The sequence below is a fragment of the Bacillus rossius genome, chromosome 18, assembly GCF_032445375.1.
Source record: "Bacillus rossius redtenbacheri isolate Brsri chromosome 18, Brsri_v3, whole genome shotgun sequence".
Taxonomy (NCBI): Eukaryota; Metazoa; Arthropoda; class Insecta; order Phasmatodea; family Bacillidae; genus Bacillus; species Bacillus rossius.
Genome location: NC_086345.1, coordinates 18,415,028 through 18,431,564, shown reverse-complemented (window position 1 = coordinate 18,431,564; position 16,537 = coordinate 18,415,028). Strand labels below are relative to the sequence as shown.

The following is a 16,537-nucleotide window of genomic DNA, read 5'->3' as shown; positions in this document are numbered from 1 at the left end:
GCGCGCGACCCCCCTCCCCCGCCAGCCCTCCCGCGGAAACGTGTAAATTTAGCGGGAAACTGAACCGGCCAGGTTCGGAACAAAAGCACAGTGAGACGTAATTTTGACAGGACTGAATTATTAATTAATGAAAAATAATGTTTAATAAAAACCTGTGGAAAAATATAATTAAAATAATTTGTTGTAGTGCGGCGGAGGGATATGCCACACCCGGCCGGATCCTTCCGCCGGCGCAGCACTCGTTGCATGGCGTTCGCCTCATCGCACGCACTACACTTTGCTGCGCGCAGGGGCGCGTTCGGTGCACACGCTTTTGCGAGACGTTGATGAGGCATAGCGGTCTATACGACATAGAGGAGCATTGGCGGTCGGCGTCAGCTGAATGTTAAGCACAACGTAACACATTATAATAAAACTTTCAGTCTTTGGAAATGATGCGCGGGAAATTATGAAGTGCGGCCATTGGCAGCATGTCACATTACACGAACAATTTAAGTACATTTTTTGATAAAACGTTTTACGAGAAGAAAACAGTATTTGGAGTTAAGCATGGCCAGAAAACCCCTGCAAGCCCGTTTCTCACTCGTACAATGTGTGTCCAACTGCAGATCCTCACATAGTGTTAGCTAGTTTGAGAAATTTTCCACATTTGGTCTGGTGATGGCCCAGTGTGGGCGAAGTTAGCATAGTTCAGGAGTAGGTAGTTCATCCTACCCGATGATGAGTACGCAAGTGCTGCCCATCAACTACGAAACTGAAACAAACAAAAATACTCTAGAACATGTTACAAGGAACTAAATTTTTAAGTAAAGTGGTGGGCTTTTTAAAACCACACTGAAATTATGCTGGCAATGGGGCCGATGCAAAAGGTTTGAAGTGAATTTAAAAATTGATTTTGTATACCCATGATGCGCTGACTCTTCCAACCCCGATGCCATGTGAGCAGCAACTGACATGGTCCAGGCAGCTTGGAGCTACGCTGGACAAAGTTACCTTACGCGAAGTACATAAAGCATGGGAATGATTCTGGCTGAGTTTTACGATGAGATCGCACAGTGAACAATAATCGTTTAGGAATTAATGTCAAGTTATGATGTTATTTTGGTTTACATCAGGGATTTAATAAATTAATAATCTTGTCTGAGAACGAAGGCTGACGGATGAATACTCAAACTTCAGACCCAAAGGCGGCTATCAAACTATCAATTTTAAAGTAATATCATTCGTCACACTGAATCTTACCAAACTACACGCATATGCGTGTTCGTTGCATGCGCACCGTCTGAGGAGCTGAGGTATAGATAAGGCATAGAAGCCGGTGTTACCAGTGAGAGCACCATTGGCCGGCGTCAATTTAATTTCAAAATTGAAGAAAAAATTAATATTTTTACATATTTAAGATTTAAAATAAATTTTTATAGGATGAAGTTATTTAAAACCAATTTAAGGTTATCTGTATAAATACATTTGATTGAGAATATTGGAAGCCATTTTCCATCCAACACATTCTCAAACTTTATCATAAAAAATATTGGAGATAAATGTTTGATTCTGTGACAGGGCCTTTAAAAATCAACTCTAATAAATTGAATTATTGTAATAAATGTTTGCGATACCCCTGCCTGAAAGAGAATTATAAATTAAATTCCAAAACACAAATAACACCAGCAATATTTACTTTAAATCTTAAATAAAATGGAAAAAAGCAAGTTTGCTATAATTTTAAACAGAAGGCCATCAAACATTTCTTTGCAGAAACTCTTGTCACTGCAGAAGTGGTAAGCATTTATAACCTAAATCTGACATATTTAAAGTATAACAATAAAAGGTTTTTCTTGGAATAAAGAAAAAAAAATACTTATTGAATGCTCGCCTTTTTTGTTGTTGTTTCGATTACTTGTTTTCATTAATGGAGAGATTTTATGCGTAGGTTTTGTAGGTTGTGTGGTTAGTGTTTCAAAACTTCGAAAATTTTCGAATTAATATTGCATTGCGACAATATATAAGTGTGATTGGTTTCTTGCGAAAATTACCTGGAGTGGTTTTTTTTAAATGACTTTTGAATAATATACATATGTGGCGGTATGTGTTTAGCATATGGAAAATGGTTTTATCATATGCTGGATGGGTAATTGTTTAGTCGGGAGTTAGCCAAAGAAAAATTAGATGTAAAAATTCATTACTAAAAATGGTTTTATATTTCACAAAAGGTAAATTTTGTGTTACTAAGCTTAATTTTTTTGTACATTTTTGTTTGAAAATAGTTCACATAGTATCGCAGATGGTGAATAACAGTGTATATCTGTTTAACTCATTGTAGAACTGGCTTAAGATTTTTATTGGTGTCGCTGTCGCATACTGCGGCTCTGGGAGCAGAGACCACAATTCTTGTTAAGCTGGAGTCACAATGCCATGACCAACACAACAAATTCAATTAGGCTTCGTACATTTTTCTAGCATGACAGAGTTACTTAATAATGCAGGGTCACTATACCAGGACAACATTACCACGACGAACTGTAATATGGCAATCGTGAAATCATTTCAAGCCAAATGTGTCTATAAATTGCAGCATATAATGGACCAGAAACAATGTAGGCCCTAAAGGAATTTTATTTCCTATTGATGGCTGAATTCATAACAATATAACATTTAGTCGTCTATTGTACAAATCAAAATTAAGTATATTTTACATACACGTAAGCAAGCTATAGATATGTTGATAAGGAAATGAAAATTAATCCGCTGTTAAAAATAAATGTAATAAACAGTTGAAATCACACTACAAATTTGAAAGTAAAATCGAACATAAAACAAAATTTAGTTTTTCAGCATAAAGGTTTACCACGGAGGTGAATATTTTTGAAGTATAGTTCCGTAATGTTTGTGTTTTGCTTTCCGTTATGCTACACGACACGACTAAATTAGAAATAGAATCTAATTCTTGCAGAGTGTTGGGGAAAGTATTTTGTCGGGTTGACGTAATGCTGACCTTGTAATTCATTGGCCACATTAGCATGTCTGGTCTGTCGTGTTGTGTTTGTCATGGCATTGTGATTCCAGCTTTGCAGTCTTAGATGTTTGCTTTTGTCTGGGACTCTTGTCATAGACCTGCTTTATTGGAAGCCACGAGGGCTGAGTGGTCTAATCACTTGCCTCCGGCGGGGTTTTCTGACCAAATTTTTTTTGCAATTGGAAATTGTAATGAATGTTGCCAAGAACAGATGGGTTACATTGGGTACTCCTGTTTTTTTTTTCCAGATAACTTATTTTGTTAGTTTCCCCATTTTCATCATCTTGAATGTTCTTTATGAGCAAGATGTCAGCCATCAGGGAAAAAACTTTGAAGTCTCTGAGAGAATTTTCAATATCTATGAAATCAGGGACTAGTAATGGAAATACATGTTAGGTTAGGGCATTCAAATCAAAAGTTTAGACAAAAACACTTGTTCTCTATCGCTAACACATTAACTGTTGTGTTTGGGTTCATGAGTAGTTGCTTCAAATTTAGATAACTTTCATTAATTAAATTCAGGAAGGCCACTTCAACTGAGCTATACACCTCGCAAACACACATTCCTCATCCAACACATTTCACTCCTTTATCATTTTCACTATCGTGGAGTTTTTTTTAACCTTTCCGTTATCATTCTCTCTCTAACAATCTTGCTCGAGTTCTCAGTTCTACTTCCAGATTTTCTCCTCATCCAGCACAACATTTGATGTACCTTAGACTCTCTCAGCCTACCATCTGTCTTTTAGGCTTTCCCACCCCATTTCCTTCATCAGATCTGTGAAGCCAATAAAAAATACTCTACCTTTTAATTTCTATCCATTCGCCTCAACTTTCCCTTAACCCCACCTAACTGCTCGCCTCTGCGACCCCTCCAGTTCTCTCTCCGGCATGTCTGTGTGAGGGTCCCGTAGTGCTGCGGTGTACTCCAGCGAGGGGTACACCATGGTGTACAGTTTTATGTGTTCCTCTTAAAATAATACTATGTTATTTTAGTTAGATATTTTAATAACTTTGTAAACATAAAGTAATAACTTGAGCCACGAAAATTTCGCGGGTTCATTTAGTCGCAAGCTAGAATGCAAACCTCCACACTGTCGCACTGTGTTCATGATTGGACCGCAGTTGTCTGGACACGCCCCTCTACGACCGTGAGCCAACGATGTCCAGCTAGGAGAGAAGTGAGCGAATCAGGTAGTGCCAAATAACAAGGATAAAAATGTTCTCGCTAAGAAATCAACCAATGGGAAAGTAAACATGGGTCGAGCACGCCTATAACTTTGAATTCTATCCTGAGGCCAGAGGAAACCGCGAAATTTCCGGAACTCTAGTAATAACTTAAGTTGTATTAAGTAAAAATTATCAATATATTTATTATATTTTTTATAAATGCAATGGATTATAACATGTGATAATGCTTGAAAGAAATCATCAAAACTTGCCAAGCATATTAGTTTTCATTCAAAACAAAATCCAGTCTTTCCTTCGTTATCTCTAACATTAAAGGTATGTGTAAAAATTTTTTTTTTAAATTTGAGCGAAAAATAGGTTTTTCTGGCCTATGAACCAATTAATTTGTTTTAGAAAAAATTTTAAAGCCTAAGTATTTTAACATTATTAATTTGTAATATTAATAACTGTTTACAATTATAAGTTAATACTATGTGTTTCACAAAATAAATTTTTCTCTAAGCACTCTCTCCAGCATACCCCAATACCCGCCTGCTCTTCTTGATCTCCTTCTCCACCCCGGGTTTCCTGGCAGCACCACCCTGGGTATTGGTAGCTTTTGGCTTCACCTGTCTCTTCACCCCTCCATCGGTGGACCCTCCTATCCACTGTCTTTTGTTTTTTGACGTGACAACGTCTAATAAATCAATGAACGCCGGCTGCATGGACGAAAAAGGATGACTCATTGTCCCGTTACGCACATTGTCCCGTTACGCTCATTGTACGCTTGCGCCGCCATCTATCTCTCTTCCACTCAATTGGAACAACCATCGATTTGACTTTTTCAAGGCACATTAAACTTGAAACACTCCCATTCGTTTCCTACTTTTCCTATCATCGTCCTATCCTTAACAGAATAACACAGATTGGAAGAAGTTAAATAGCAAACATGTATAAAAGTTATAGTTAAAATAATATCTTCGTTAAAGTAACAAACATATTTGAATTAATGAGTGCAAATAAAAGTAAATTTATCAATTAAATTGTAGATTTCGTTTCACTCCTTCTTTGTATCCATACAAAATAGTGATAATTCAATAAAAATGATTCAATTTTATTCATAAAAGTATGCAATCATTTCATCAATGATTTGTTATGACGTCACGTTAAACTATCGCCCGTAAACCGACTTTACAGACAACCTATTTTTTTTAGTTTAATCTCCTCGCCACCTTTGTTTTGCCCATGTTTATACTAGCGTCACTCCTCTGTACCCACTCTTCCAGTATATTCAAGTCCTCTTGTAACCCTCCCCCCTTCCCTGCTTCTCCATATTTATTTTAATTATTTATTTGTTTTACATATCATTCGACCCCATTTCTGTGGTATGGTACAATTCAAATACAATAAAATCATAACACTGATTATGTGAAACTAAAAAAAAAATTAATATAAAATAAAATGTGCACCATTTTGTATGCAACCACAATAATATAAGGTAAATTTATATTTAGGTTTAAGTTATCCTACAACATCTTTATTAAATTTTTTTTTATTTTCATAAAATTTTCAATATAGCATTTGAAAGAATAGAAAAAACAATTTTTGTGCTGGTTTTTTGCAACTCTATTGCAAAAGGTTTTTTATTCTCTTCATACTTTTGGGTAATTATTCCGTATAAACTATCTCCGAATGGGATCTCTCCGACTGTCTTTACTTTTGTGAAAAAAAGAAATCTTGTCACGGCTCGCACCTTCACAGTTGATGATGCACTCATGAACGCCATTGTCGAAAGCTGTTGGTACGCAGAGTCACGAGATCTTGCGTTCCCTTTTTTTTTTAGCAAATAATTGCATTTTCGTTGAATGTTTGCCTGCTTAAAAATGTAATTATTGATATGCCCTCGTAAGAACACGGAATTTTTATTTATTTATTTATTTAAATTTGTTACATGCTCACCGACAGTCTTGAGACTTTAGAGGTGGGCAGGACACAAAACAAGTAAAAACAAACACTATCACAATAAATAGAGACAGCACAGGATTAACACAAAACATGAAAACAGAAATGATATAAATACCAAAAGGACAAGATAACATGACACATTACTTAGTGAAATATTAATTACATAATTATTAAACCTCAGTGCATACATTTACTATACACAAATCATACAGAAAAATTGATAATACAAAATATAACATGTGAGTAGAGGACAAATTTTTAAGTTTAGACAGTTGATTATTATTGTGATTCCTAACTAATCGGTATATGATGTCATTAAAGTTATGTAGAGTACAATATGTTTGGTATAAACGAGAATTAAACTGTGGTATTTTTAACCCAGTGGTTTCCAGGAGATAAGTACAGTTAATTTTAGTGTTAAAACAATTTTCAACAAACAGAGAATCTAAATATACTCTACGTGCACCAAGAGAAGTTAATGCAGGTGTAGGAAGGTGTTTTAAGTTTATTAAATTAATTAATTTTGTTTGTATACTTTCTAGTTTATTTGCATCGGCCAACTTGATGTCATTCCAGATTACTGAACAATATTCTGATTTGGATATTATTAAGGCAAAATACAGGGAGAGAATTTGAGTCTGAATTGGTAGCATAAAAAAGTAATAAATTTGATCATAGCAAGGGTTTTGCGGGAAGACACGTATAAATAGTTTACATGATTATGGAAAAATAATTTAGAATCTAAAATAACACCAAGATCCTTAATTGTTGAACATTTCGTGATTACTACAGAGTTTCTAAAAATATAATCAAAATTAAGTGGTTGATATCTCCTTGTAAAGGATATAACAAATGTTTTGTGTTTATTTAGTGTAACCACAAAGAATCTAAATATTATAATGTGGGGAAAAATTTTTTGCGAGAGACGCGGAGATACGGCAGGTGTTTAGTTTCGTGTGCTTGGCCAGACACCTTGTTAAGTGCTGCGTCTCCCCCCCTAAATTTCATTTTCGTTAAATATCTGCCTGCTTAAAAATGTGATTATTGATATGCCCTTCGTATGAACACGATTGTAATGTGGGAAAAAAAAAAAAAAAATTTTGCGAGAGATGCGGAGATGCCGCGGGTGTTTAGTTTTGTGTGTTTGGCCAGTTAAGTGGTAGGTCGTTGAGGCGGTGTGTGTCGAAAGCTGTCGGTACGCGGAGTCACGAGATCTCACGTTTCCTTTTTTAGCAGATAATTTCATTTTCATTGAATATTTGCCTGCTTAAAAATGTGATTATTGATATGCCCCTCGTATGAACACGTTTGTAACGTGGAAAAATTTTTTGCAAGAGACTTTGGTTTCAATTTGTATAATATTAACATATTTATTTATTTTATTTTATTAATATTGTAACATGCCCACCCACCAACAGCCGAGGGCTTAAGCGGTGGGCGCGACACATATATACAAGGACATAATGTCTTCCAGGTAATGTAAAACACTTAACAACATTTTAACCGGAGATGCGGCGGGTGTTTAGTTTTCGCTTTGAATATATATACTGTATAGAAGTCGCGAGTGGATAGGATTTACTCTACGTTTTTCAGAAGCGAATGATGAGCAGCTTGGGAACTTCACCGCTGCAGTGCGCTGCCGTAACGCCCCTGTATCGTCTCAGTTGTTATTTACACGTTAGAGCGCAGCAGTGTCGCCCGCTGTCATTCCCCGCACCCCCCCACCTATCATTCACTGCAGCTCAAGTTCGTTCAACGGGAGGGGGAAGGGGTGTTTGAAGAGTTCCGACACTTGTCCGCTAGGGACCACCACAAGTCGATGCCCTACAGATGGTGGCGATTGCGGCGGTGAATTAACCAACTACCTCAAACCCGTATTAGAAATTTTAACCTGGGCTGGCGACTTCTATACAGTATATATATTCAAAGGTTTTCGTGTGTTTGTCTGGCCGGACAGCTCCCCCCCCCCCCCCCCCCCCTGCAGCGACGGGAGGCCGGCCGGCATGGACGTGGGCGTGGTGCGCGTGGCGGACGACCAGGACTTCGCCAAGCTGAAGCAGCTGGTGGACATCCACGCCGGCTGGAAGCTGGAGTACAACAAGGGGGCCGCGAAGGTGTGGACCAAGCCCGTGGCGGGCACCCACTTCAAGATGATCAAGGTGCGGGGGCCGGACCGGACCTCTCGTTTGGAACCCTGGAGGAATTTCATTTCCTATTGACGGCTGACGATATCATAACAATATAACATTTAGTCGTCCGTTGGACAAATCAAAATTGAGTTTATTTCACATACACGCAAGCAAGCTACAGATAAAGGAACTGAAAATTATTCCGCTGTTAAAAATAAATGTAATAAACAGTTGAAATCACACTAAAAAATTTGAAAGTAAACCCAAACGTAAAACAAAATTCAGTTTATCAGCATAAGGAGGTGAATATTTTTGAAGTATAGTTCCGTGATGTTTGCGTTTTTGCTTTCCCGTCATGCTGCACGACACGACAAAATCAGAAATGGAATCTAATTCTTGCAGAGTGTTGGGGAGCGTATTTTGCCGGGTTGACGCAATGCTGACCTTGTAAATCGTTGACCACTTTTAGCATGTCTGGTCTGTCGTGTTGTGTTTGTCACGGTAGAACACAGCAGGGAAACCGACCGAACGTTAGTTACCAAACTGGATCATTAATTTTTAGTACTATCGTGATCCTTTAATGAGTTAAACGGGGTTTATATGTACACCTCATAAAATTTTCAGTATCTTCGAAAGAATAGAAAAATAATTGTTGTGCTTTTTTTTTTGCAACTATTGCAAAAGTTTTTTTTTTTTTGTTCAAACTTGTAGGTGATTAGTCTGTATAAACTATCTCAGAATGATGGGTCTCTACAACATTCTTTTTCCTTTTGTAAAAAGAAATCTTGTCACAAACTCGTTGCTCCTTCACAGTTGATGTACACCTTATCATCCTAAAAAAAAGTCCGTAATTTGTATTTAATTGAATTAGGGCCCTTAAAAGTCCTAAAATTTCACTAAGAATCCTTAAAAACTCCTTATTAAATGTCGATAACATGAAAGTAACTGATAAATACAGGTATTTCAATGTTTTTTGTTTTTTTTCAGACTTGGCGGTAAAAACTGTTTTGCACATGCCCAGTACAAGTGGAGAATTTTGATTACATTTTATATACAAATAATTTAGTTTTTTTTGTGCTTTTTTTTGTGTACCACCTTTTAACTAAAAATATGTTTTTTTTTTTTTTTAAATTTTATTTTACTGTCTTACTGTATACTTATAAAGTAAATGTAATTTGTAATAAAATTAAATGTTGGGGCTAGGTTTAGATATGTGTTACAGAGATAATTCTGGGAATTGAAAGAGAAGGGGGGGGGGGGGATGGGGGGTTAATCTGTAAGAATTGAACTAAACACCAAAATTATTTTTTTGTGCATTAACTATTTAAAATTTTTTTTCCCTTAAGGCATTATATTACAGATAGACAGCATTGATTGTGTAGCATTGATGGAAATGATGACAGTTCATACTGTGTATCGTGCTTGTTTTAAGACCAGTATGACATGTTAGGTGTGGTTAAAATGTTTTTCAATAAGTATTTGTAGTTTAATATATGTATGTTATCTTGCAAGATTGATTGATTGATGAGGCAAGGAATAATTGTATGGTTGTACAAGGAAAACATTAAAAACTCAGGGAAATAGTCTAGAGAAATAGTGTTGGAACTTGAAACCCTGAACTTAATCCACGTTGCCCATTAGAAATGTTAGTTTTCCGGAAAAGTAGTTTTGGAAAAATTATTTCCAGTAATGTACCAGAATTTTTTATTATAACTGGATCCAGATATAATACGTATTAAAAAATATTTGTCATTTGATTCAAAATTATGTTCGAATAAAAAAAAAAACGGGAATCGCAGAGGGTTATTTAAGAACAGTTTAAAAAAAAAAAGGTGGCTGCCCTTGAAGAATGTGGGTTCGGCCACTTGCTGAAGCAACAGTAGTTTGCAGAGACTGTGTTTCTGTTCCCGTCCAGATCCGGAGCTTGTTCCCGGACGTGTCCCCGATCCAGATGTACGACGTGCTGCACGATCCGGAGTACAGGAAGGTGTGGGACCAGCACATGATCGAGTCTCATGACATCGGTTGCCTTAACCCGAACAACGATATCGGCTACTACGCAAGTGAGTGGGCGTGGCGCTGGCTGCGGAACGTAGACCTCTTTTTGAAGTTATACTTCTGATGCGACTTCCAACAAGGTTGCGTTAAACGTTCAACTCTCCTGGGGAGGGGGAATAGAAAAAGAGAGAGAGAGAGAGTGAATGCCATTGTAAGGAACTAAGTTTAGAGAGTAAGGAAAAAAATAAATATCCTGACAGTTTGTAGTGTCGCCATATTTGTTTCAATTTTCAATACCCTTTTTGTATATTACAATTTAATTTGCAGAAAAAAAAATCATGTTTCATAGACACATAAATAGTGGGTGTGTGTCATTTCTCTATGTCCACGAGGTCTCGCCGCGTCAATTTTCTCCTTGGGGCGAAGCCGTCCGCTTAGTTAAATAAACAGCTTTTATTGTTGAATGATTTCATGATTTATTTAATGAAAATCTGCTCTCATAAAAAAGTTAGTTTTATAGATATTCAATAGGTGTGTGTGTGTCTCTCTCTCTCTCTCTTTCTCTGAAAATCAATCTATGAATCGTTACAAATTTATTTCCTTTATTTTTTTAGTTTGATTTGATACAATATGATTTCACTAAAAATCAATTTCTACCCCTTCCTATTTTCATTTCCACATTACGAAGTTTCACTTCTTCCGCGCGGAGGGACTCCACGCACTATTTTTGCATGCAATTAAAACTATTTTTTAATGATGCCAAAGAAGTATAACTTCTCATGCACGTACCTAAGTACACATACCCATTTTTTTGTCTTTAAAGTTGGGATGCGTTACTGCTACGGTAGACTCCAAATAGTCCGGTTAGCGGGTCAACCGTGCCATATTTCACTTCCACACACCATAAATACAAAAAATAATTTTCGACTATTTATTTTTGTGATTCTTTGATGTGACGGAGCATTTTATGCTGTGTTTCAAGAAAAAAAAAATATGCTGCCAAACATAGTGCATACATTGTTAGTATGCATCATGACCTTTGAACATTTTTCAAACAAAAGTATTTAACAGATTTATTTTGTTTGTTCCTAAAGTTATACATGCTTATTACTTAAAAATATATTTTTAAAAATGCATAATGTATTGGTGAAAATGACACTGTTTTGGAGAAATTAGTATCATGGAACATTTAATGTAATTTTTTTTTCTCAGTAATATGCATCTTTTTCAATAAACAGATTTCATAAAATATAAAAACAGTAACAACAAAATCTCCTGTTTTAAAAATGAAATTGGCTTGGAAATAAAACATAAAATCTTATCTCTACTGATAACTTTGCTGTCCTGCCATTTGTAAATTTCTGTTGATCTACGTAAGGCTGAGGTATCTGTTGACCTGCGCAAGGCTGAGGTATCTGTTGACCTATGTAAGGCTGAGGTATCTGTTGACCTACGTAAGGCTGAGGTATCTGTTGACCTACGTAAGGCTGAGGTATCGTTGACCTACGTAAGGCTGAGGTATCGTTGACCTACGTAAGGCTGAGTTATCTGTTGACCTACGTAAGGCTGAGGTATCTGTTGACCTACGTAAGGCTGAGGTATCTGTTGACCTACGTAAGGCTGAGGTATCTTTGATCTACGTAATGCTGAGGTATATGTTCACCTACGCAAGACTGAGGTATCTGTTGACCTACGTAAGGCTGAGGTATCTGTTGATCTACGTAAGGCTGAGGTATCTGTTGACCTACGTAAGGCTGAGGTATCTGTTGGCCTACGTAAGGCTGAGGTATCTGTTGACCTACGTAAGGCTGATGTATCTGTTGATCTACGTAAGGCTGAGGTATCTGTTGACCTACGTAAGGCTGAGGTATCTGTTGACCTACGTAAGGCTGAGGTATCTGTTGACCTACGTAAGGCTGAGGTATCTGTTGACCTACGTAAGGCTGAGGTATCTGTTGACCTACGTAAGGCTGAGGTATCTTTGATCTACGTAATGCTGAGGTATATGTTCACCTACGCAAGACTGAGGTATCTGTTGACCTACGTAAGGCTGAGGTATCTGTTGATCTACGTAAGGCTGAGGTATCTTTGATCTACGTAAGGCTGAGGTATATGTTCACCTACGCAAGACTGAGGTATCTGTTGACCTACGTAAGGCTGAGGTATCTGTTGATCTACGTAAGGCTGAGGTATCTGTTGACCTACGTAAGGCTGAGGTATCTGTTGACCTACGTAAGGCTGAGGTATCTGTTGACCTACGTAAGGCTGAGGTATCTGTTGATCTACGTAAGGCTGAGGTATCTGTTGACCTACGTAAGGCTGAGGTATCTGTTGGCCTACGTAAGGCTGAGGTATCTGTTGACCTACGTAAGGCTGATGTATCTGTTGATCTACGTAAGGCTGAGGTATCTGTTGACCTACGTAAGGCTGAGGTATCTGTTGACCTACGTAAGGCTGAGGTATCTGTTGACCTACGTAAGGCTGAGGTATCTGTTGACCTACGTAAGGCTGAGGTATCTGTTGACCTACGTAAGGCTGAGGTATCTTTGATCTACGTAATGCTGAGGTATATGTTCACCTACGCAAGACTGAGGTATCTGTTGACCTACGTAAGGCTGAGGTATCTGTTGATCTACGTAAGGCTGAGGTATCTTTGATCTACGTAAGGCTGAGGTATATGTTCACCTACGCAAGACTGAGGTATCTGTTGACCTACGTAAGGCTGAGGTATCTGTTGATCTACGTAAGGCTGAGGTATCTGTTGACCTACGTAAGGCTGAGGTATCTGTTGACCTACGTAAGGCTGAGGTATCTGTTGACCTACGTAAGGCTGAGGTATCTGTTGGCCTACGTAAGGCTGAGGTATCTGTTGACCTACGTAAGGCTGAGGTATCTGTTGACCTACGTAAGGCTGAGGTATCTGTTGGCCTACGTAAGGCTGAGGTATCTGTTGACCTACGTAAGGCTGAGGTATCTGTTGACCTACGTAAGGCTGAGGTATCTGTTGACCTACGTAAGGCTGAGGTATCTGTTGACCTACGTAAGGCTGAGGTATCTGTAGACCTACGTAAGGCTGAGGTATCTGTTGATCTACGTAAGGCTGAGGTATCTGTTGACCTACGTAAGGCTGAGGTATCTGTTGACCTACGTAGGGCTGAGATATCTGTTGACCTACGTAAGGCTGAGGTAAATGTGTTGTCGGTGAGGTGAACCGTCCGTGCCCGCTCTCTCTTGCAGTGTCGTGCCCCGCGCCGCTGAAGAACCGCGACTTCGTGCTGCAGAGGTCGTGGCTGGACACCGGCCAGGAGCAGTACATCATAAACCACTCCGTGTACCACCGGGACTTCCCGCCGCGCCGGGGGCTCATCCGCGCCACCTCCTTCCTCACGGGTAACTCGCGACGTTCCCCCCCCGTCTCCCCCGAGCACACGTGCTCGTTCAGCTCTGTCTGGGAGCAGCCCTCGCCTGCCCGGGCCCAGCTTCAGAAACTACCGTGCCAGTTTGAAAAACTGCTCAAGATGTCCTTGTGGGGTCTGTTCACCAAAATCATTTTAAGAACTACGCTGAGGATGGATGAGAAGTTTTTTATTTTATTTTGTTTCTTAACTTTTTTTTTTTTTAGAAGAGTGAATTTTCGGACTAACTTTAAGGCACAAAACATCCTGTTCAGTTTCTCCAAAACACTCAAGGGACTTGCAGTATGCCTTTATATTAATTTTACTGCCAAATAATGTTATGGTGGCTGCTCAAATCTCATTAGGTGTCCTATGCACTGCAAGAAGACCACAGCCTTGCGTTTGGAAGCGATACTGCGCTAGAAGCACATCCATCATCGAACTGTTAGAAAATTTGTACTTATAAAAAAAAAGGTTTTTTTTATATAGTTTTTACCCTTTTAAAACTTGCATTGCTTGCATTTTAAGGCAAATCACCATAATTTGTACATGTCCTTAATTTCCTAAAAAAAATTCCTTAATTTGCTATGTGCTGCAAATGCACTTTGTGAGTGTTTCAAAATGCTGTTAAGTTCCTAAAATACCTTTTTTGTCTAGTTTTTATTGTCACTTGTGAAGCAGGGGATTTTCAAAATCATAAAATTTTTTGTTTTACTCATTTACAAGTTATTAAAAAAATATGTATATTTTCATGTAAATCTTGTCATGAAGAATCCTTAAAAGTATCCTTTAAAACTTCTTAGTTTATCTTTATGTAAAACAGTGTGAATCATGATCATGTTTAATCCGGCCTTTCGGTGATCCGGATAGGGTTCGGTCCCATCTGGTCTCGATTAGCGGGGCTTCACTGTAGGTAAGTAATTAAAAAAAAATTAATTAAAAGTCCGGGATGTTTCATTGCAGACTTGTTTGGCCACACTGTTGCACTGTTGTTCGGCACAGGGAGGCCGTGGACCGCCGCACGGCACGGCTGGACGTATGCTTGTTGGTGCTGTTCTCGGAGGAAGGCTTCCTGGTGCGGTCGGCGGGCGAAGGCGGCTGCGACCTGGGCTACGTGTCCCAGACCGACCCCCAGGGGACGCTGCCCCCCTGGATCGTCAACAGGATCACGCAGATATTTGCCCCTAAAGTAAGGCACACCAGTCGACAGGAACCATTACATTTCAGGTTGCGTACATGTCAGGACTCTATAGATATCTCGCGTACCAAAAAATAAACAAATAAATAAAAAATTTGCTTTTAAAAAAAATGGGAAAAATTCTATCATAATAAAATCTTAGAACAAAATATATTTCAGTGATTTTCGTTTACAACTGCATAATAGAGTGTTTAAATAAGTTAAAATTATAGTAAAATATAAATTGCACTCAGTCATGCAAAGTGCGAATATGTATTGCAAGCAGATTTTTATTTGCAGTGTGTAACATTAGTAAAAAAAGCTAGGAAATCAAGAAAGTTTTGAAAATATCGAAATTTCGGTGATAGCGAAGAACACTATTTCACTCTTTTAAGAAAAAAAGGTTTTACCTTAGTTTGTCGCAGATTCATTTCCAAGAGACAAACGTCAGGGCTTCTTGGAATTTCCTTGCACCTGGACTTCTTGCAGATGGTGAAGAAGTTGCTGAAGGCGTCCCGGGGATACCCGGGCTGGAAGCAGCAGAACAACCCGAACTGGAAGCCGTGGCACTTCCCGGAGCAGATAACCATGCCCAGGATTTCTGTCCAGGACGTGAGTGTCGCGCTACGTTACGGTCTTCAGATACCAGTGCACTCTGGAACTCTGAAGAGTCCTCAGGCGGCCGTTATCTCTAAAGCTTAGCGCTCGTGGGGCATAGGTTGTGGATAGTGGTTTTTTGATATCGAAACACCTTCTACAGTGAAAGGTCTTTCATCTGGCATTCTGTGGTTTTGGTATATTTTGTAATCCAGCACCAATTTATCCCAAAGTCTATGCACCTCCTTAATTACCGTATAAACCCACGTACCACCCGCACCTTTTTTTCAAAAAATCAGGTTCGAAAAAGTAGGGTGCGGGTGTTACACGGGACTTGGGCCATTTTAGCGCGGTGATGAAATAACGCCGGCGCGACTGGAGGTTGCTGTGATAGACAAGAGGGGTAGGGGAAAAGGAGGGGCATGTGTTAAAGCTGCGGAAGCTGTAGAATATGCCACATTTAGGCACAAGGTTTTTTATTATGCATGTAATAAAATAGTTTTTATTATGCGTGGCTAGAACTTGCGTGCTTTATCGTTTATTTTGTTTGAACGAGGTCATTGCCCAGCGCACGATAATGGACGCGGAAGATTGTAACTGTAAACAGCTGGGAGCTGGGCAAGGTCACGCGCACACACGGCGTGTTGTTATCGTTCGCGCGCGCCGATGCCACGTTCTACTCGCGCGATGTTGCCACATTGCAGTTGCCTGCCTTCTGTACACTTTTAACGAAATGCCGAGGCTGTAATAAGTAGCATACCTAGTACTTTTTTGGTAATTATTTACGATTTGTTACTGTTTGAAAGGAAAAGAAATCACGACAATTTTTTTTTTTTCCATGCAGATTTGCAATAAAAACATTTTTTTCCCACCATGGCATTCTAAAAATAAGGGTGTGGGTCTTACCCGGGGGCGGGTGGTACGTGGGTTTATACGGTAATATCCTTCATAACACTTTAGTTTGTCTTTAATTTCTAGTAAGGGGCCTTTAAAGTCCTAAAATTTCACTAAGAATTATTAAAAACTACTCAGTAAAGACTCGTTATGTTCAAGTAATGGATTAAATTTGGCCACAAGATTATATTTTTTTTTT

General features: G+C 38.7%; 1 protein-coding gene across 5 annotated transcripts in view; it reads left to right on the top strand.

Annotated features, from left to right (window-relative positions):
- Positions 1 to 1,730: 1,730 nt before the first annotated feature.
- The window catches only part of LOC134541432 (START domain-containing protein 10-like), a 31,402-nt gene continuing 16,595 nt past the window's right edge, over positions 1,731 to 16,537 (top strand). Inside the window, exons 1-6 of one of the 5 annotated variants that reach the window (XM_063384881.1) lie at positions 1,731 to 1,778; positions 8,106 to 8,307; positions 10,193 to 10,340; positions 13,513 to 13,665; positions 14,738 to 14,859; positions 15,337 to 15,459. In XM_063384881.1, the coding sequence (XP_063240951.1) occupies positions 8,152 to 8,307; positions 10,193 to 10,340; positions 13,513 to 13,665; positions 14,738 to 14,859; positions 15,337 to 15,459 (702 nt within the window). In that variant the 5' untranslated portion in view covers positions 1,731 to 1,778; positions 8,106 to 8,151. Of the gene's footprint in view, positions 2,211 to 8,105; positions 8,308 to 10,192; positions 10,341 to 13,512; positions 13,666 to 14,737; positions 14,860 to 15,336; positions 15,460 to 16,537 lie in introns of all 5 variants that reach the window. The other 4 variants (XM_063384882.1, XM_063384878.1, XM_063384879.1 and 1 more) reach the window with 4 other exon arrangements.